Source organism: Aythya marila (assembly GCF_965140915.1).
Source record: "Aythya marila genome assembly, chromosome: 1".
Classification (NCBI taxonomy): Eukaryota; Metazoa; Chordata; class Aves; order Anseriformes; family Anatidae; genus Aythya; species Aythya marila.
Genome location: NC_139042.1, coordinates 128,684,126 through 128,707,409, shown reverse-complemented (window position 1 = coordinate 128,707,409; position 23,284 = coordinate 128,684,126). Strand labels below are relative to the sequence as shown.

General features: G+C 38.1%; 1 protein-coding gene across 1 annotated transcript in view; it reads left to right on the top strand.

The window, feature by feature from the left end:
- Positions 1 to 23,284, top strand: part of VWF (von Willebrand factor) — a 145,772-nt gene that overhangs the window by 87,634 nt on the left and 34,854 nt on the right. Inside the window, exons 31-37 of the mRNA XM_082774180.1 lie at positions 5,797 to 5,940; positions 6,947 to 7,111; positions 9,618 to 9,661; positions 14,007 to 14,184; positions 20,020 to 20,240; positions 21,171 to 21,363; positions 21,982 to 22,323. Coding sequence (XP_082630306.1) covers positions 5,797 to 5,940; positions 6,947 to 7,111; positions 9,618 to 9,661; positions 14,007 to 14,184; positions 20,020 to 20,240; positions 21,171 to 21,363; positions 21,982 to 22,323 — 1,287 coding nt within the window. The remainder of the gene's footprint in view (positions 1 to 5,796; positions 5,941 to 6,946; positions 7,112 to 9,617; positions 9,662 to 14,006; positions 14,185 to 20,019; positions 20,241 to 21,170; positions 21,364 to 21,981; positions 22,324 to 23,284) is intronic.

Sequence of the window (23,284 nt, the reverse complement as noted above, 5' to 3'; positions counted from 1 at the left end):
TGTGATCTGAAGACTCAGAAAAACAGAGGAGAGGTTTTGGGAACTAGTAACCTGCTTAGTTCAGTACTGGGGGACTGCTGAATGAATCTGTGAATAGAGTCCAGCCGTTCTGTTAACAGGCACACATTAATGCTAGAATATCAACGTGATAAGAACGGACCAATTAAAGCATCTGTCTTTGGGATCAGGTTGCAATAGCTATTGTGTTTCAAAATTAAAATGATCTGCTATTTTCTGCAAAAATAAGTAAAAAAAAAATAAAAATCCATCATGTCAAAACCCTAAATTAAGATACAAAGTCCAGTTTCAGGTTTGTTGTCATGGGGGGTTGTTCCTGATTTAAAAAGATCTTTGGTTAACGAGAGGCATCTGGACTATCCACAGGCTTCATAGTGCACTTCTCAGCACTCTTCAAGTGCTGAGAAGCCGTTTCTTTTTTTGCTTCTTTCTCCAGAAGCTTTCAGTGCTTGTGGGTGGTTAAGACTTCTTGTAGTACTTTTTCTTTTTGAGATGTTGCAAAAGTGTTAGCAAAACCATTAAGGCCACTTAGGACATGGATTCATATATTCCCATCAGGAACCTCTGCATAGCTGGAATCTCCTGCCTGTCACAACTCCACAGACCTTCAGAAGGGCTTCACATTTTATTCCTCATTTCAGACCAAAAAAAAAAAGAAAATAATTGCTTTAAGTTGCTTTAAGCAGTTTCTGCTAACCCTGAAGTACCCACTGAACCATTAAACGTCTCAGTGTTCATTTATTTTCTTCTCAATTGGCTTATGCTGGGAGCAACCTTGTTTATTATTTCTTGGATATATTTCCAACATTTTTAGGGCACTTTGTACTCTCTCATTCCGTCCAAAATGTTCATAAATGCTAGAAATTTAATATCTGTGATTCAGATTAGTATGCCTTTTTGCACGTTATTCTTCCTTTATCCAAATCATTAATGAAATTATTCAGTAAGGGAGAATCTAATGTAATACTCTAGAATCCCAGTAAATACCTGCAACCCTACTCAACAGATTTTCTTTTGTCCTTAAAACTTGTTTATGTCCATTTAATCAGCTTTTAGTCCTTGCAAGAACCTGGACATGACCCATTGTGAATTACTATTTCAGAATACATCTGCCTTGACTGCATCTGATGATTTCTAAAAGTAAAATAAAATAAAATAAAACAAAAATCAAACTTATTCAGAAAAGTACAACTAAGTGATGGAATCCCTTCTCTGTTTTTTGTTTGTTTGTTTGTTTGTTTTCTGTCTTTGTAGGATGTCTTCCATTGTTTTCACTTTATTGGTATTCCATCCATGACTTTTGTTATAGTATAGTTAGGAATGTATCAGCACTGAAAGAAGGGAAGAAGGTGCTATGCTGTGGTGCTAGCCTTTAGAAGGACTGACCTATTCTTTCTAGAGTAGCCAATATAGATCAACTTTTGTTGTTGTTGTTTTGTTTTTGCTTTGTGTTTTTGTGTTTTGCCTTGATTTCAGTTCTTTCCTGGGTGTGCCAAATGATTAACAACCAGGTCCTCGTGACTGACCTGAAAGGCTGCTGGCGGCTCAGTGCACCTGCAAGCTACAATTTCTTTTTCAGTTATTTAGATAAATGTTTAGATGATCATATCTGAGGAGTGTGGGTGTGAATGCATGTGTGAAATTAATCTTGGCCATTATGCCTGTCAGAATTACAATACGTGTAATGTGTTCATGTCCCCTGCCTTTGGTAACAGAGTTATTATATGTCTAATAATGATACTTACAAAATACCCCTTGTTAATGCTAACAAAGTTTTGGACACTGTCAGATACTCTTTAAAGAAAAAAATAAATTTGATTTGATTTGATTTGATTTTTAATGGAGCATGATTTAAAATATTTTCTGTTTTAATTGGATTTTCTCTAGGGTCCATTACTGAAATAAATAGCTGATGGTGTAGTCCTGTAAAACTAAGCAGATTTAAGCAACTGATTAAAATGGCTGAAAATTATGCACTTCATTAGAACTGTTGTTTTTCAGACATGGTGAGCTCCCCGAGGTAGCCAGCTGCCTGGCCAGGTGGGCAGGACTACAGGGAACCAGAAACAATGCCTAGCTGGTGCAGCTGGAGGAGCAGATTCTTCCTTCTGCCGGCGGTTTTCAGACAGATGCATTTGAAGTGTGCATACTGACACCAGTGCAAACAGTCATGGTGCCAGCAGCAGCAGCAATGATGTTAGCCACTAAAGGGGTGTACAGGAACCATGATGGTCTCATAGAGGCTGAAGCCTCTGTGGCTCAGACCTGATCCTTTTAAAGCTAGCTCAGTTATGTCCAAGGTGCTGCAATCTCTCTTTCCAATCCTAATATAGCCTTGTGGTTTGTGATATTTGTTTTGGTGTAAACACTTTAAGCATTTCCTTTATCGATATGAAAATGCCAGATTACGGCTATGTTGCAGTCTAGTAGTAATAAAATGTTCAAACGCTATCAGTGGACCAGGCCGATATACTAGTAGTCAATATTCTTTATAATAGCCTCTACCATTTTACTGTTACTAGAAGTAGAAACAAAGAGCTGAGAAGTGGCATCTTCTTGCTTGGGATGGCAACTTTCTGAATCTCTCAATGTTTTCACTTGATCACATCTTCAGGAACCTGGCTCTCTTCTCTACAGCTGGCTCCAAAATAAGAGGAGAAATCCAAAGAGGTTTTTAGACAAAAAACTAAAATAATTTTTCCATGCATTAAATTGAGTAATTGTTTTTGGGGGGACTTTGAAATAGTCCCTGGTTATATTACAATGGAACTTGATTTTTTATTACAAATTATAAAAAAAATATATTTTTTTCCAGTTTACAGGTATGTATGACTGACTTCAAACTTTCAAAGTTAACGGGAGAAAGAAAAATAGAACTGGTGCAGCTGGTGACCACACAAATGACACAAAAGTCAAAGTGGCAATAAAAAAAATATATAAAAAGAAAAGAAAAGAAAAGAAAAGAAAAGAAAAGAAAAGAAAAGAAAAGAAAAGAAAAGAAAAGAAAAGAAAAGAAAAGAAAAGAAAAGAAAAGAAATTCGTAGTACTTTTCACAAATGAATGAAAAAATCATTTGTAATTCTTACTTTGCAGAGGTCTAACCTAAAGTACTTGAAAGTTAGAAGCTGAAATACTTTCTTAGCAATTTCTCATAGGACAAAAGGGAAATGAGTTAATCTTCTGGCACAAGGACCATACTGGAGGAATCTCAGGGATTGGAATATACTCATATTATTATTTTCTGTATTTTGTAGTATCCTGTAGTTATTTATAACTAACATGCCATGCTGCATCTAGCGTCAGCATTTACAGACCTATTCAGCAACTACCAGAAAGCAAAGCATTTGTAGCAATGATTATGAGACAGCTTTATTTTATATAAGTTAGTATCTGGGACTAGTTATTTTTTTCTGGTCAGGAATAGTAGCTTGTAGAACGAAATCAACACCATCCAATTAATGACGATATTTCAAAATATTTTGTTGCAAGTAGAAAAACGTTCAAAATTTTCACATAGGAAGTTTTTACTGAATGGAAACTCTGAAGTTTTAATTTCTTATATAAAATATAATATTGGAATTATGGCGTAAATAAAAACAAAATGACAGAAACAAAATGAATCTACACAGTTGGAAGACTGAAATTAAACTTAGATGTTTTTTTTTTTTTTTTTTTTTTTTTTTTTTTTAATGGTAATTGATAATGCACGTTTCCAAAAAGCATTTTTATTAAACCACCATACACCTCTCTACTTGAAAACTATTGCTTGAAATAATAGGTTACCCTTCCTAGACAGGAGATTGCTAATGGAGGTAAATGCTCTAGAAAGATGGACTTTTATCGGACAAGAACCTTAATTTGAATCATATTCCTGCGGTATGTGGATAGCAGTTCCTGGTGGCTCCCAGCTCTTCTTTCTAGTTATGAGCATCTACATGTGTGGAGAGATGAGACATGAAAATGAGGCTTAGCCTGCAGGGAGGAAATCATGATAATGAACTAATAGGGGTGTCTGGATAGGGTTGGAAGGAAATATGAGGCTGTCAAGTCACAGACTGTAGGCTATTGGAGGCAACAGGAAAGGATGGGGAAGGCAACAGTATTTGAGAAGGTAATACCACCTCCAAAACAGTACTGTGACAAAGGAGACATTTAGTTTTTTTCTAGATACCTGTTCTAGGCTAGATTCTTCCAAGGCTTAAAATCCTCCTGAAAGCCTAATTTCATAAGTTAAAGCATAATAGAATATCCATTTGGGGATCTCATGTTATCAATTGTAAATGCGCAAGTGGGCTTCATAGAGGCTGTCCTTGCTTACATTAGTTTAGGAAAAGGATCTTTGCTTCTGCAAATTAAAAGGGTAGGTGACAAGATGAAGTCCAAAGTGTTTAGGTGTGCAAAGCTATTCTGGTGGATTGATGGTTATTTACTATGATCCAACTTCAAACATTTTACAAATGCGTCTATTACTCAAAATTGGTCAGCAAATTCCTTAGGCAAACACATTTCTGCTCAGCAGTTCTTTGCAGACTACTTAGTGGAATTAGTCTTTCACATATTTATTATTCACCATTCAGTGTTTGCTCTGAATGTCACATCTGTCACACAGTATAATTTCTACTTCCTGACCTGATAATTTCCAAATCCAAAGGAGCTTTTAAGAAGGGTGCATATGATCATTCCCAGTATAAATATTTGCACATATACATATCTAAATACAAAGTGGTCTCTTGGTGAGATCATGATTTTGAACAAAAATTTGTCTGAGTGTTCACAGATGTTAAATGAAAGGAAAATAGGTACCCATTTAAGCCAATTTGTGATTTTTGCTGAGGTTGATTTCCACGGTATGTGTTTTGTTTTGTTTGTTTGTTTTTAATATGGGTTGCACGGTAATATTATTGGTTAGCCTGACAAGTCTAGATTTCAGATAATTTGCTGGTAATAGGTAGACTTTTCATACCCACAGCAAAAATTGATGACATTTGGGAAGGGCTAGATCTCTTGGAGCTGAACAACTTGACTGTACCAGTAATGTGGCATGAAGCTGTAGTAGTTCAGATCATATAACCACTGGATGTCACTGTTGTTCTGCTACTGGGAAATAAGTACATTTTCAAGATTAGTGATCTTTCTTTTTAAGTAATGCAATGGTAATACTCCTGGAAAACATAATTACTAAAGCAAGAAGCGTAACTTTATCCTCTTAAGCTAAGGAAAGGTACTAAATAAAATTCCTAATACATCAGAGATTGAAAAGCAAAGGAAGGTTCTTCTATGTTGGGAGGTATTAGTGATACTGGTAGGTTCTTAATAGCTGAGATTTTTCATGTGATAGCAGTAAAGCAGACACTAAAAGTCCTTTGAAAAGAAATCCTGTAATTTTCCAGTGCTATATAACCTACTAAAACAACATAAGGTTTAATTTTATAGCCCTTTGTATGATTCTATGAAAACTCTAATGGTTTGGGCTGAAGGGAACTTTAAAGATCATCTAGTACAACCTTTCTGCCATGAACTGGGACACCTTCCACTAGACCAGATTGCTCAAAGCCCCATCCAGCATGGTCTTGAACACTTCCATGGCTGGAACATCCACAACTTCTTTGGGCAACCTGTTTCACTGCCTCGCCTCCTCATAGGAAAGAACTTATTCCTTACACTGAACCTAAATCTACCCTCTTTTAGTTTAAAACAGTGATACCTTGTCCTATCACTAACCCCCTCCTCCTCCCCCCCCCTCCCTCATCATATCTTTAATTTATCTTTTCTTCTTAGGCAAAGCCATTGACTTTGTAGTTCAGAACACAATGTCAGAATCCCATGGAGGGAGACCAGGTGCATCGAAGATAGCAATAGTCATCGTGTCAGGGAAATCAGAAGACACCGTGGAGACTGCTGCGCTTGCTGCAAGAATGAACAGTAAATCTCATTTCACTGTCACTATTTTTAAGCAGAGTTGTTGGTTCTTAAGTAATGCACTAGAACAGAGGGTAAAAAATTCAGGCACTGGTATGTTGATTTAAGTTCCTTGATACAATCTTACTGTCTGTAGTGTTCTGGTAAGAAACAGGCCTGAAGAAAACCTTCAGAATGAAGATGCCTTTGAATTACTGGTAAAATCAGGATTAATCTCCAATTTAAGCCAAACAGCTTCCATACAATTTCTAAATTAGTGGTACTTCATTTTCCTGGTGCCTGTGGATAGACAAGGATGACAGATATGTGATTTAATGTTATAAATTCAACACTGTTGCAGTACAGTGTATCTTGGAATATTCATAAATAAAGGGAGGATTTGGTCAGGTTCTGTATTGACTTCTACAGGAATTTGGTTTTGGTATTGATATGTGCTGCATGTTTTCTTTCAAATTTTTTTTTGGCTGTTGCCTCTGTACCTCAGCTTCCTCAGGTGTGTTCCTGAGGAACAGTGACTTCCTTTGCTGATTGCTTTGGGAGCTCTTGAATAAGACAAAGCCTAAATAACAACTATTAAAAAAAAAAACACAAACAAACAAACAAACAAAAAAAACAAAACCAACAAAAAACAGCTTGAAAATAATCCGGTTGCTGTGATACTGAAGAAAGAAAAAGACACACTGAGATTATTTTACATTTGAAAAAAAAGTGAAGATGTTGTCATTAAATCTGCAGCTGCATTTTGTTGACCTTACATAATCTTATTATTAATGTTTGGGGTGAATAGAGTTCATTTTAGCTGACATTATGATTAGAACATCACCATTTCTTCCCCAAATTGCCTTTAACCTATGTGATGCAAGTAATATGTAAAAAAATTGACTGTTGAAAGAAAATTTTCTTTTTTTTTTTTTTTTTTTTTTTTTAAAGAAGCAAATGAAATGCAAAAAACAGCAACAATCTTCTCTTGTGCCTTACCCATTTAAGACCATTTATTCTCTTTTCCTAGGAGTGTCCTTGTTTCCTATTGGAGTTGGGAACAGATATGATGAAGAGCAACTCAGGATTTTGACTGGGCCATCAGCTGTTAATAGAATCATGAGGCTCCAGAATTTTGAAGACTTATCCACTATGATCACACTGAATAGTGAATTTATCAATAAAGTGTGCTTGGGTAAGTTCACTATAGTTGTGGCCACATAATTTGAGCAAAAACAAAAATCAAAATGCAAAAAGCAGCAAAACGAGCGGCAACGTGCTGTGATGTTTATTCCTGTGTTGATTAACGTAACTTTCACTTAATTTCAGACAAGAATCCAATAATTTATTTTAGGCTTAGAAGTCAGACTAATTCTCCTTTGTTACTATTTCACTGACAATCATCAAAAATGTTAACTTAGAGCACCTCCATCACTTAGGTGGAAAACTGAATCTGAGCACTTTTAGCATGTAGCCAAATTTTATTCTGATTAATCAGCTTTTTGCGAGCCTTTTAAAGTGCCTAGGCTTGAACTTTCAAGATACCATCTTAGTAATCAGGGCTGGACGTTACATGAGGGACATCAGAAAAGCTCAACTTGTCATGAATGAGTGGGGGCATGCTTCAAAATGTTAAAAGCTAGTTGTGATTAAACATTTCAAATTACATATTTTTCTGCACAGACTTAAGCATTGGTATATGTGTGTCTGCAAATGATTTATATTAAGTGTAAGAAAATAAAGAATAAGAAAGACTTAACTCTAAACTGTTTCTGAGAAAAAATTAATGCTTTGTGGGAGGTGGGGAAGACGTAAAATGTTTTAAACAAACATTAGTTTATTTGTAGAGATCAGTGCCCACCAGTTAAAAAAGATCACTTCAACTCTGGACATATTTTACTTGTTTTGCCTCCTTGGTCTGTGTATGTATAGGAATTTATTACTCCTGTTGTTTTTGTTATTTTTATTACAATAGGAATTACGTGTCCTCTTCACAAACCACTGTCTTACTGTGTTAGACATTGCACGTTTACTAGCTTTACAAGTACTTAGTTAAGTCTCTATTAAAATTAGTGGACATTTTTTTCAGAGCCAAGTACCACTAAGCATGAGGAAGTTGCAAAGTGTGCACAGTCCAGCTTAGAGATATCCGATCAGTCTCCACTGGGATAACTTCTGGCATTAAAACCTCTCCAGAGCATCAAGCAGCTGCCATTTTCTAGATTTAAACAGCTGCCATTTTCTTTCTTTTCTTTTAAACTAAGCTTTTAAAGAAGCATTTCCTCTCCTCACACTGTAAAATGTGATTTTCTTGTCCTAAATTACATTGAACCAAGATATAGGATGGGGAGCAGGAATTTGAAACCAGTAACTGTTGCAATCTGTGCTTTAACCTATTGGTACTAGATGTTTTATATTATTATAAAAAACAATTTCAGCTTTTCCAACAGGACAAAGTGTGTGATGAAAAAGTTGAATAGTAGATGTCTTTTATGAGACAACCATATCTGAAAAATTTGGCTCTCCCTTTTGTTGGTGGTAAAACCTTTGTTATAAAATGGGAAATGATCTTCCTTTTTTTTTTTTTTTTCATTTTTTTCTTTTTTTTTTTTTGTTCTTTTCTCTTTTCTTTTTCCTTTTTTCCTTTCTTTTTCCTTTTTCCCCCTATTTTTCTCTCTCTCTTCTTTTTTTCTTTCCTCTTTATATCTTTACAAAAATTTATTTAAGTTTCTTACATTCTGTTAAGTATTATTTTCCCCTCCAGACTAATATAGTTGAATTTCTTGTATGGAGGGAGTCTTGTTTTATGTATGCAAGTGTACCAAGAATAATACTATTATAAAGGTTTAAAAGATTTCCTAAGTGCTTTCAAAATACATTACTTATCCTGGAAAAGACAGAGCATATAGTGTATATATGATAGCATAATGTAGTACTGTATAAAGAGTTTTACTAGTCAGTGTTTTAATTTCCTAGATGCATGCTCATTGCTATACTATACTACATATATGAAATTATCTACCACGTAACTTCAGTTGTATTGTAAAAGCACATAAGCATGGAAACTGCAATTCAGTGAACACCTTGTGACCATCTAAATCATTATATAACAAATTGCCCATTATAAGAATGTGTAAATGTAATGACACTGAATTTGAATATTCTTAGTGCAGGTTTTCTCATATTTACACCAATTACTGACAAACCTTACTGTGGGGTTACCCCTTGTATTTATCTTTCTGCATTTAGTAAAGGTGTGTGTGCGGAAATTCTCATCACCTGTTAATTAGAAGAAATATTCTTGATTCAACACAAGAAGTAAGGCTAGAACCAGCTCAGAGCTAAATCCATGATCTTTTAAGTACCATCTGGACAGCAATGTATGTCAATACAAGGAGTACTATGGAATTGGAGCCTAACTGGTTCAATACCTTCTGTTCACAGGGTATTTTGGGGTCCAGTGTCACTGCAGAAGTCAGGTAATGATAGCAGTAACAAAGTTTATGCATTCTTTGACTTACTCTAGTACCCTATGGGCCAATGATTGTGTTCTTCAGGTAGGGACAGTCACAGTTGATCAAATGAATTCTTATTATGGTCTAATTCACATTTTTAAGTAAACAATCTGTATTTTGGTGACCACCACATAAAAGCCTAGATAAGGGGGTGAGATGGTTAAAATATACCTGTTTCTCTTTCAGACCCTGTCAGAGAATGTATAGATGAGGATGGAAACAAAAAGAAAGTAAGTGTATTGCCTGTTCTTCCAAACAGTTTACAAGTTACAATGTTTATGCAGGACCACGAATACTTGCATACATACCTTCAAACAAGAAGTGTGGGGCAATATTAAGTAATTCTTTTCAAGACTTTTGAGGAGGAAAATTGTGGTGTTTGAAGTGATGGGATTACTTTACATCCCGAGAGAGTTCCTCCAACAACACCTGATCTTGCAGTGTGTAGAACGTGATTGAAGGCTGTGTAGGCATAATAAAGGCATGTGTTTAGGAGAAGGCAACATTACTACCCAGACACCCTCCTTTTACTTTGATTTTTCCCTTGTGAAGACATGAGTGTAAGGAAGGATGTGGCTAATAAGGAAATACTTATGAATTGTCTAGACACAGGGAATATATATATTTATATCAGATTTGCTTTTTAATGTTGACCTCAGTCAGCTAGTCAGACAACAGAATGGTTAAGCTTCAGCTGGATTAGACACTAAGTATGATATTGTGGCTGTGATGTTTGTCATAAGGTTTGACACGTAATTAAGGAAAAAAGAAAACAAACAAAAAAAAAAACAACTCATTTAATCAAGAAGGGAAGGGAAGGGAAGGGAAGGGAAGGGAAGGGAAGGGAAGGGAAGGGAAGGGAAGGGAAGGGAAGGGAAGGGAAGGGAAGGGAAGGGAAGGGAAGGGAAGGGAAGGGAAGGGAAGGGAAGGGAAGGGAAGGGAAGGGAAGGGAAGGGAAGGGAAGGGAAGGGAAGGGAAAAGAGAGGAGAGGAGAGGAGAGGAGAGGAGAGGAGAGGAGAGGAGAGGAGAGGAGAGGAGAGGAGAGGAGAGGAGAGGAGAGGAGAGGAGAGGAGAGGAGAGGAGAGACAAAAAATTCCTTTTATTTTTTCATTTGAACCACAGGTACCCAGACCTTTGTGCTCCTAGCAGCAGACACGTATATGTGTATAAGTCCTGGGAAGCCTGAACTTGAATTTCAAACATGCCAGGTTTCCTTTTTTTTTTTTTGGTGATAAACTTATATCACCGTTTCTGTAATGGTTAAAATGCTTTTGCAAGAAAAGAAGCCAGGCTAGTCCATATAAAAAAAGATTCATACTTTATAATGGTAGCCTTTTGGGGGACTTTATGTTACATATTCTGTAAGCCAGAAAACTGGGTTTTAGAAGACACTGCCAGCATGGTAGCCAGGACCTTCTGGAGCAGGCAGTTGATCATCACATGGTGCCTGCAGGACACAGTAGAATTGTTTTCTCTCTGATGTTCAGTACCACAGTCTGAATTCCTCTTCTGACTCAGGGGTAGCTATGTGCCATTGTAGGCTTGTTACCTCTTCCAGAGTAGTCTACAAAACCACTGGGATGAAGAATTGAATTCTTCATCTTCGCTATCATGAATTCTTTCCCAATGCAGAAAACACAGGCACCAACACTGGATCCACAATTCTTCAGACATTACTTAGAGTTGCTGCAAGAGACTCAGCTCCCCAAGTGGGATATCCATCAAGCACATTCAGATTGTGGGAACTGACCTCTTGCGGTTTTCAATGGAAACCAAAGTTCTCAGAATCAAAAATCTCAGCCTAAATCTAATCTAATATCATGAGTGATATGATTCATTACATATTTCTCTTATTACCTTCTACCCTGGAAATAACTGTTGAAAGAAATTTCATGATTAAGGTCACTGTCAGTAGCACAAAGACAGAAGATCAAATGTGCTAGGTCAGGGCAAAAATCCATCCAACTCTCTGTATTATGTGACCAAAACTAGAAATCAGGGAGGAATGCAGGTTAAGTATTTATGATACTTCCCAGAACTTTCCTAGCCTTGAACAATTTTTGACTCAGGAACACCCTGAACTGCAAGTGGTGCATTTTTGTGTTTAGTAGTGCTCAAAAGATTTCTCTTTCATTAATTTGTTCAGTCACTGTTTGAATCCAGTTAAGTTTCAGCACTTGTGGTGTCCTGTGCTGAGGAGCTCAAATAGCTCTAAATACAGACTGTGTAAAGAGCCACTATTTTAATATCGTTTGAACTTGCCACATGACAGAACATGAGAATGAATATGACAGATTGAGGTTTTTTAATATAGTTAATTCTCATTGGTAGTCTTGCTTTGATGCTTTTAAACAGGCATACAGGTGATAACAGAAGTGTAAATACTTGTCTTAGAGTGTTAGGACTTCATGGTGAAGTAATCTGCATAGCTATCTTCTGCATTTCCGCTGTGCGTATGGCAGTAGAAATCACATTCCTAAACTAGCGGTTGCCATAACCAAACTTTTCTAGTATTGTTCATCACTTGATTTAGAGAACAACAACCAATAAACCAAAACCCAGAGTAAATTAAAAGCTACCAGCTGATGAATCCAGTCTAGGCATATGTCTCTTTCCTGTGCATCCACAGTAATAGAAAGAGAGCTCAAGTCTAGGTCTGTAGATTCAGAGCTCCCTTAGAGCGGAAGTCTGAGTTTTCCTCTGGTGTGCTGGCAGGCCCATCTGTTGTGGCATGGTTGTCCTTCACTATTCAGAAATCTTTGCTTTTGCTTTCTATCCTACTTTCACTCCTACAATTTCATATCAGTTGGGATTTAGGATTTCTTTCTCTTCATAGTCCTCAGTTTTCCTCTGCACTGTAATTCTTGGCTTAGTTTGGATCCTTCAATTGATATTTTCTGTTTAGTGTGGTGTGCTTTGCTTTACTTGTTGAGCTCTTAGATATTTTCCAATAGATGTCCTATAGAGGAGTGAAATAAAAACAATTAAATATGTATGGAAGCCAGAGAGTCTTTTGCCAGACTTGCACAGCTGTGTATGTACCCTTCCAGGTGCTCCACTTTCAATGAGTTGTAGGCGAGACTACTATAATTAAAAAACATTCAATTTTTTCATATCTAAGTATTTTTTCCCTACTTAAAGCTCCTCACATTACTTTCCTCTCGGCTCACAAGCCTGAAAAGTATATACATAAAAAAAGTATTAAGTCACGTTCAGGACAAGTTCCCTTCTGAAATCCTGAAACATACAAAGCATACACAGCAAATTGTCATATTTAATATGTACATTTTTATGGCTGCAAATCTGTCAGTTCTCTTCTAGACCTGATGGTATCACATAGCTCAGAGCTACAAAGCATGACTTTTACATCACTATTCTAGGTCTGCACAATAGTGAAGAATAGGCTATGAATTATGTGAATTATGCTGTTATCTATCTAGATATTTTATCACTTTGTTCTTTTTCATGGGAGTGAGAGATAAGCTAAAGAGGAGAGGGTGGGACATAATCTAACCCAATAACAATAATATTTTCTTTGCCTCATATTTCTGCTTGTGAATATCAAAAAATGTTATCCAATGCAAAGAAGCACTGCCTCATTGGTCTTACTATGGCTTCTGAACTCACCTCTGTAGATATAGACAGGTCTGGAAAGGGCTGTTTCCCACACTTGGGAATCCTCTTGGGAGTGCAGACCACAGGGATGAACACTCTGTTTTGAAATTCATTGAGCCTATTTATGGGTTTTAGAGGACTGTGGGATTGGGGCCAGAGAGCTCAGCTTTTTACAGATATGAATCTTGAGCTATTCCAGATTTGTGACCACATCTATTTCTTTGTCATTTAGCAGTATGCAATCCCACTGCCTTAAAATTTTGTTTATCCTAAAGAATAGTCTTCTAAAGATGAGGATGTATTTTACATATTATTTTTAATTTTACAGTAATACTGTGTATATCCTATAACATTAATCAGGTAAATGAACAATTTCCCTGTTGGCAGGGATGAATTGTTATAAAGTTTTGAAGCTGTGGATAAAATAGCTACAGTATTGCACGCCTTTCTAGCTTGGACTGAATATTGTTAATTCCTGCTGTGCCATGACCATCTGTGCTCAGAGCTCTTTCTAAAATAATTTTACAGCTTATGAAAACTAAAGGCTTTGACATTTAAAGAAACGCCAAGGGGAATTCTTTATTGACTATGTTATCCATGCATGCTGTAGGATGGCTAAGCTAACAATAGATGGAGTACCAGATACTTCATTCTATTGTAACCAAATGTCTCCTATTCTAGACTATTATCTTTTGCTTGGAATTTCAGTGTCTATTTCTTGCAATGGTGCTACATTTAACTTTCTCATGCTCATGAAGTTCTTAATACACTACATTATATTATTTAGTTATTCAAAGCTAATTTGAGTAGCACTGTTGTCAGTGTCAATTCACATGCTAGCTGGAGGTTATGGAATGGAGTATGGTAGAAGCCAAGTTTTACATTTTTCTCCCTTCAACCCACCTCAGACCCCTAATGATGTTCTCTTCAGTTACTTTATATTCATGTCTCTTTATCCAGCCTGGTGACAAATGGACATTACCAGATCAGTGCCACACCGTGACATGCTTTCCAGGTGATTACACCGTTCTGGAGAGCCACCAAATTAACTGTGAGAGAATGCCAAAACCTGTATGTCACAGCAATCTTCCTGCTGTTAAGGTTGAAGAAACTTGTGGCTGCCGATGGATGTGTCCATGTGAGTATCTATCTTTGCATGTATGTACCCCATCCCCCTCCCTTGAAGTATTTATCAGAAAGGTAATGCTGAATTCAATAAAGAGATGCTAAGCCATTGCATAAATCAAAGATGCCCGAAGTGGGAGGAACTGACAGTGTACATCATTTAGAGAGCTACATGCATGAGGGTCTCACTGATGCCTGGAACATGTAGTAGTATTAGCAAGTTCAGGGCCATTATAAATTCATTTTTAGATAAGGATAGCTACAGTGCTTTATTTGAGAATCTTACAATCAATTTCCGAAGCTGTTCGTACCAGAAATGAGTATGCATGGGGGAAAGCAGAAATTTTTCTGAGCAAACCATAAGCAAATTATGTATTCTTGGTCCATCCCTAGGCTTTAGGGTTTGGCCTGACATCAGTCGAGCACATATACTGAAGACACAACAACAGAAAACTCTCCTGCTGACACAAAACCTCACACTGAATGTGGCATAACGACCACGTAGACACCAGGGTTCTTTTAGGATCAGTAACTGCTACTTCTTTATTGATGATATAACTTCATCTCTCTCTTACTGAGGGCCTAACTTCATCTCTCATACTGAAGGTGTTATAACTGAAGTCTCAACTCAATCTGAATTTAGTAATATTTATACTTATAAAAGGTATAAAAGGCAAGTAAACAGCTCTGGGTGTGCGGGGAGTCTACACTCCACCAACACCCACACACGAACATCAAACATTCTAAATGTACAGAACATTGCTTTTACATACTAAACCCAAGTCTGCCTATACATTTGTACAATCAGAAAAGGTAACAAACAATCCTTTAAGTTCCATGACTTAACAGTCTCCATTTTCCATTCCTTTTGAACAATACGTCTTGCTTTAAGTTGTCAAGAAACTCGGTCTTCAGGCCTTATGTATCCCGTTCTTCCCGGATTGAAATAAAACATATCCATCTCCTTTTCAAAGCCAATGAGGCCTGGGTCAAAAGGCACGTTCAGGTCAACAGGGGGCGTAACAGCAAAAGCGTTCGATGGCTGTAGCAGCAGAAGGGCCCATGGCGTTAACAGTCGGATCAGTAAAGGAGCCCACAGCTCCCTCACTGTCTGGCAAACCACACGTTTGTGATTGTGGCCCCACAGGGCTCTTTAAGGCCTCAGAGACTGCTCACCAGGTGCCGAGCAATCCCACTGCAACCTTGTCATTTTTAGTTGCAGAGTCCCACACCTTGACCTCAGTTTGGTCCCATATTTCAGGCTCATAAACTGTCCAATTGTTAATAAGGAGAATAAGCTGTAAGGTTACCAGGACAGTCTTTGTTCCTAAGGGCATATGATTCCCGATAATGCGCAACTGCTTACCAGCGAGAGGCAGTTGTGTGCACAGATCCACTTCTCTCAGCTTGAGCTTCTCTCCAGCTCCAGTGCGCCTGTTTCCAGCGACTTTCTGTAGGAGCTTCTCTGAGTGGTTTGCTGAGTCTGGCTGAACCTATCTTCATGAGGCAATCAAAGTGCCTGTTCCCGTCCTGGTCTCCATTCTGCCTGTTCCAGCCTGTTCCTTTTCACTTCTTTTTCCTGCTTCTTTATTGATGTAACTTCATCGTTTTGCCTTTTTTTTTTTTTTTTTTTTTTTTTTTTTCTTCTCTTGAGGGCAGTTTCCCCTCTTATACCCTTCTCTCCGCAGCAGTTCTTTTCAAAACAACTTTTAATTGGTCAAACAACTTTGAATGTAACAACAACAGCATACACCCAGAAACATCCATGCCTTAAGGTCTGGAGAACAAGAGAACCATCTGGAGAACAAGAAACCCCAGACTGCATGGAGTCTCTTGCATGGAGTCTCTCTTCTTTGTTCCCACTAGACTCTTTTATATTCCTGATGGCCTCATCGTTAAGAGTCTAATGTTATCTCAAGCATGGGGCTTTCCAACCCCCATGGCCACATTCCTAAATCTCCCCCTTGTTTATTAATATCAACCATTTTCTCGACACGAATTACTACTCCATATATAACAAAGACCATCTAGTTCCACCACCCCTGCCGTGCACAGGGACACCTTCCACTAGGCCAGGTTGCCCAAAACCCCATCCAGCCTAGCCTCAAACACTTCCAGGGATGGGGTATCTACAGCTTTTCACAGAATCACAGAATTTCTAGGTTGGAAGAGACCTCAAGATCATCGAGCCCAACCTCTACCTAATGCTAACAATCCCCACTAAACCATATCCCTAAGCTCTACGTCTAAACGTCTTTTAAAGACTTCCAGGGATGGTGACTCCACCACTTCCCTGGGCAGCCTGTTCCAGTGTCCAACAACCCTTTCAGTAAAGAAGTTCTTCCTAAGATCCAACCTAAAACTCCCCTGGCGCAACTTTAGCCCATTCCCCCTTGTCCTGTCACCAGGCACATGGGAGAACAGACCAACCCCCACCTCACTACAGCCTCTTTTGAGGTACCTGTAGAGAGCGATAAGGTCACCCCCGAGCCTCCTTTTCTCCAGGCTGAACAAGCCCAGCTCCCTCAGCCGCTCCTCATAGGACTTGTTCTCCAGGCCCCTCACCAGCTTTGTCGCCCTTCTCTGCACCCGCTCAAGCACCTCGATGTCCTTCTTGTAGCGAGGGGCCCAAAACTGAACACAGTACTTGAGGTGCGGCCTCACCAGAGCCGAGTACAGGGGGACAATCACCTCCCTAGCCCTGCTGGTCACACTGTTTCTGATACAAGCCAGGATGCCGTTGGCCTTCTTGGCCACCTGAGCACACTGCTGGCTCACATTCAGCCGACTATCAACCATCACTCCCAGGTCCTTCTCTGCCTGGCAGCTCTCCAACCACTCATGTCCCAGCCTGTAGTTCTGCTTGGGGTTATTGCGTCCCAGGTGCAGGACCTGGCACTTGGCCTTGTTAAACTTCATGCAGTTTTCTGGACAAGCTGTTCCAGTGCCTCAGCTCCCTCATAGGAAAGAATTTCTTCCCAATGTCTAATCTAAATCTACCTTCTTTTCGTTTTGAAAAATTATCCCTTGTCCTATTTTTACATTCCCAGATAAAGAATCTTTCCCCATCTTTCTTGTAGGCCCCCTTTAAAGTACTGGAAAGCTGCTATAAAGTCTCCCTGGAGCTTTCTCTTCTCCAGGCTAAATAACCCCAACTTTCTCAGGCTGTCTTCACAGAAGAGGTGCTGCAGCCCCTTGATCATCTTTGTCGCCCTCCTCTGGACACACTGTAATAGGTCTTTCTTATGCTGGGACCCCAGAGCTGAACATGATACTCCAGATGGGGTCTCATGGGAGCAGAATAGAGGGAGAGAATCACCTCCCTTGACCTGCTGTCTATACTTCTTTTGATGCAGCCTTGGATATGATTGGCTTTCTGGGCTGCAGTTGTACATTACCAACTCACATTGAGTTTTTCATCACACCTCCAAGTCCTTCTCAGGACTGCTCAATTCACCACCCAGCCTGTATTTGTGCTTGGGATTTCCCTAACCCAGGTGCAGGACCTGGCACTTGGTCTTCTTGAACTGCATGATGTTTGCACCAGCCCACATCTCGAGCCTGTCAAAGTCCCTCTGGATGGCATCCTTTCCCTACAGTGTGTCAGCCACACAACACAGCTTGGCATCATCAGCAAACTTGCTGAGGATGTACTCAGTCCCACTGTCCATGTCAACAACGAAGATGTTAAATAACACCGGTCCTAATACTGATCCCTGAGAAATACCACTTGCCACTGGTCTCCACCTGGACGTTGAGCCATTGACCACAACTCTGTGTTGTCAGTTGAGTGTGACCATCCAGTCAATTCCTTATCCACCGATTGGCCCATCTATCCAATCCATCTATAATTTAGAGACAAGGATGTTGTGTGGGACAACATCAAATGTTTTGCACAAGTCCAAGTAGATGATGTCAGTTGCTCTTCCCTTATCTACCAATGCCTTAACCCCACCATAAAAGGCCACTGGATTTGTCAGGCCTAATCTGCCCTTAGTGAAGGCATGTTGACCGTCACCAATCACCTCTTTGTTTTCTGTGTGCCTTAGCACAGTTTCCAGGAGGATCTGCTCCATGATCTTGCTGGAGCAAGACTGAGGCAAGACTGACTGGCCTGTAGTTCCCCAAGTCTTCCTTTTCCCCCTTTTTAAAAGTGGGAATTATGCTTCTCCTTTTCTAGTCACTGTAGACTTCACTGGAATGCCATGATTTCCCAGATGTACTTGCTTAGCAACTTCATCCAACAGTTCTCTTAGGACTGTCAGATGCATCTCATCAGGTTCCTTGTAAAGTATCTTGAAACACTGCTTGTCCAAAACTGAAATCAAAGCCCTACTGAAAATTATAACTAAAATTTTCTTCATTTATAAACAAAAGTGATTTAAAGACTCTATACCTGAAGAAACAATAGCATAAAAAGTTGATATGACACATTCTTTTAATCACTATTCTTTTTCTCTTTTTTTGTTTTGTTTTGTTTTATTTTATTTTTTGTTTTTCACTTTTCCCTTCTTATCTCATTGAATTATTTTCATAAATTTAGGAAGAAAATGTATTGTTTCTTGCAAAAATGTCTATCTACTGTATATGTATCTGAGCCCTGAAATACTGGCAAATACTTTTCCAAACAGGAAGTACTTGAAGAAGTGTTTTTATTATGTCATGTAACTGAGTTCAGAGGATCAGGATCAGGAGTTGTGCCATAAAGCTGCTTGTTTGCTGAACTAGTTAAAAATATTATAGCAATATGATTTGCTGTCTGATTCATGGCTCTTGGGTATTTATGGACAATATTTAAATGGAATGCATTCATACATTTTGTGTTACAGAATACCTATGAGAAATGTAAAAAGATTCCCATTATCCTTTGAATCTTTTTAGATGTCCATGAATAAAAAAAAGGGTTGAAAAACTTTGTTTTATTGCTAACTTGTTTACTTGTTTCACTGTTGTTTACACAAGAAACTTTACAAGCTGGTTCAGCTGGGAAATGCAGTTTGAAGGTCAAGGAACAGGAAACAAATTATCCTTATCTCTCAGTGGAAGCCAACTTGCTGAGCTATTAATGAGAATTTTCTTCCTGCATTTTTAGCTGACACTTCTTTTATTGCCCTTATTGTCTTTAAGCAAAAGATTTGAAAATGTATGAATCTGAATAATCCTTTTGTTCAGGTTCTGTTTAGGTACTTGTGGTATTTGTTTTCCAGTTCATGAAGAAAGAAATGGAAGTGTTTATAATGTAATGACAAGAATATTGAACTGTCAGTTGGCTATTACTTGAGCCTGCATACATTTTTTTCTCTTCTCTTTTTCTGAATAAAAAATCTGAAAAAAAATCCCTTTGAATTCACTTTTGAAATTTTAAATAAGAATGAAATAGTACTGTTTGAAACAAAGTAATATGGCACAGAATAAAAAGCAATGTCACAATAAAAATACTGTGAGATTTAAAGATAAGTATGTTACAGCCTTTCTACAAATAGAGAAGGTATACAGCTTCCTTGATTTTATTTTTCATATTAAATTTATTAATAGATCATGTTCAATGTGAGGGAGCTTCACAGTAAGCAATTTTCCTAAAGTTTATCCAAGTATTTTGTAGTACTAATTGCTCCAGACAAAGATACTTTAAAAAATGTAACTTTTAAAAGTAATTAAGTGATTTTGTGATTGTGTTAATGAAAGTTTCTTGTCAATGATTTACTACAGCATTTTCAACTCAATAACTTCTTCACTTTCTCGATTAATTAACTGCATGTGCCCATAATGATTGTGAAGAAATAGTCTAATTTGAAGGAAAGCAAATGCTTACAAGGCTTTTTTTTTTTTTTTTTTCATTGATTTGCAGGTGTCTGTATGGGAAGTTCAACTCGGCATATTGTCACATTTGATGGGCTGAATTTTAAACTGACTGGCAATTGCTCCTACAGCTTGTTTCAAGATATGCAACATGATGTTGAAGTTCTTCTCCATGAAGGACCATGCAGAGCAACACTAAAAATGAACTGTATGGACTCTGTTGAAGTGAAACATCATGGTGTATCTGTTCAGCTCTTCAGTGACATGACAGTAAGCTAAACACAAGAAAGTGATCTGTGCATTCTCTGCTTATGCTGTAGAATTTTAGGTTAGGAGGACAGATTTGTTTCTTTTAACCGGTTTCTACTCCCCTTGCAGCCTATTCTTAGTAATCTAAGAAAATACCTCATTTAAATCTCATGATGTGTTCTACATTCAAATAATAACCCAGCCATGTTTCTCTTCTGGTTCTCCCGATTGTGCTGGGTTGACAATGTCAAGGACGTGGCAATGTCTCCCAGACACTTCTGCCAGAAAGGCGGGGATTACAGACAGGACCTACTGCACTCTGATTCTTGTTTGTTGGCAGAGGTTCTTTACACAATGTTATCATTTAGCATGTGGGAGAGCAGTCTCTACTCTTCACATACCTATGCAAGACTGTGGCCACCTGAAGAGTTAGGGAATCAGTTCCTTAACTTTTGTGATAGTGGACTCCAGCCTCAGAAGAAACACCATCTTAGAGATGTTTTTGCATATTTTATAGACAGAGAAGTATCCAAATTGTGAATGACAAATTTGCAGTCTATTCCTAAGGGAGTCAGCTAGCCTACAACAGTGATCTCTTGTAACTCATGCAGTAAAATAGGATGGACAAAACCACTGGTGACCAGTCAGGGTGGATAACCTTGACTTTCACTGATGTTTAATGATACTCAGGGTCTGGAGGTAGCATTTTAGCTTCATGGAATTAGTCTACTGGTCTGTATACACACGATGTGGTATGAATATCCTCGTATGGAAAAATGCTGAAGAAGCTGTTTAACTAATACACCAATAAAAAGAACCAATAAAAAGTTACAGTTTGCAAAATTAATTCTTATATTCAGGTTCAGTCAAAATGTGTTTAAGCTGTAAGAATGGATTGATTTTTAACTGCTTGTCACAACTGATGTGATGATCTTGCCTTTGTGAAAACAGGTGGCTGTTGATGGTAGAAGCGTTCATATTCCCTATTCTAGCAATTTGTTTGAAGTCACTGTCTATGGAGCAATAATGCATGAAATCAAGTTCTCCCATCTTGGCCATAATCTCACATTTACTCCAAGAAACAATGAATTTATTCTTAAACTTAATCCAAAGAGGTTTTCTTCAGGAACACAAGGGCTTTGTGGTGAGTTTGAAAACTAGTCTTTTTAACAGCTTCCTACTTGGGCTTGAACTATGTTGGAATTTGTGTGATCCTGAACCTTGTAAACTCTTTGAGCAGATCCTGTGTTGCACACTGATAATCTTTGTTGTTTTCCTACTATGCCTATCAGTGTAACAGCTCACTGATTCCCAAAAATATCTTAAAAAGAACAAGGCTATGCATCTGTCATGTTTTACTTATTTCACGTTATCTGTTCAAGGAGATTTTTTTTTCTGTTAAATGAGGCTTTAACCTTAGGTTCTTGCATATATTTGTGCATTTATGTGAGAGGCATATACTATGCTTGGACTGAAGATGAAGGGTTTGTGGGGGATACCTCTGCTTAGGAGAGTTAATTTTATGGCACCTTTTATAATAGGTTAGACATCTATGGCATAATATGTGTCTCCTGTAACAAGGAAACAAAACTCAGGGTCTTTATACCTATTTTGGTAACTGCTATAAAAAATGTCAACTCATCCTCCCCATGGAGTTCTCTGAGCAGCTCCAACCATCTCTGTCTTGTGCATGTTTTCTCTATTTTTTTTCTATTTCTGACTGTATTCAGACTGTTTCTTTTCATTTTACTCACCCTCCTAGGGGTGTGTGACCAGAACCATGCCAATGACTTCACATTACGTAATGGCTCTGTCACTTCTGACAGTGGCGTATTTATTCAGGACTGGACATTGAAAGAGCCAGGGAAGATCTGTGAAGTCCGGAGAGAAGATCGATGCTCTGAGCATGCTGCAAGACATTGCCACCTCCTGCTCTCCGATCAGTTTGCAGAGTGCCACAAGATAACCCCCCCCAACGTGTTTTATGAGTCCTGTGAAGAGAACAGCTGCTATGAGGATGAAGCCTGCGAGATGATAGCTTCTTATGCTCACTTATGCAGGGAAAATGGGATCTGCGTAGATTGGAGAACACCCGAATTCTGTCGTAAGGAATTTACCATACAGTACAACAGATGCGTAAATTCTACTTAGGAGCTGTCCAGGTTCTAATGAGCATCAGTATTAAACTCTGAAATAAATTAATCTAATTTTGTGCAGAGAAGGTTTACAAGATTTTCTTTAAGGCTATTGGTAGATAAACATGGTGAAAGCCATTGTGCTGACTCTAGAATAAAAATGTAGATGAAACGCTACCTTAACAGTTGCTGTGGATGTATTTTCATACATATTTCTTAGAACTGAATGGAGACCATCACAGAAAATAAGCACCAGTCCTTACGGGCTTATTTGCAGATTTTTTTTGGTGAATGAGTTTTTCTGGAAAGCTGAAAATAGTCTAGGTAGCTACTAGTACAGATTTTTAAGCAGGCAATTTTTCCTGTTTTTCATGGGTAGACCTTTTGTATTTTCAGAATCCAGACAGAGCATTTCGTAAGGGGATTGGACTCTGTCAAGTTCTTGTGGCTTTTCAAGATTCTCTGTGCATGCTGGACTATAATATGTGTCCACACGTACAACCACAATAGACTCAAACAAACCAGAAATAATTGCATTTAGAATTTATTGAAACAGAAAAGGGTTAAGTTTAAAAGCCTTTATTTTCTGTTTCCTTTGGCTAAGAGGTGTGTGTGTGTAGACAGTTCATCTGATGAATGTTTGCTTTTTGGGAACTCATCTCTTCATTCAGTAATTTTCTGTCAGTGTTTTTTGTTAGGGGACTGACAAAAAGGCTTTATAAACCTCACAGCAGTAACAAACTGGGAAATAAGAAACACTTTTCCTAGTTGAAGCTGCAGAGAAAAGTAAAGTAGACCTAAGGGAGTACACGGTACTGAAACAGTGTCCATAGGTTTCTTAAATAGCTATAGCCTTAGTTTTATGATTGCTTTTAGAGACAATACCCTCAGTGTTGTGAATTCATCAGCAAAAAATTTTATGAGTTGGAT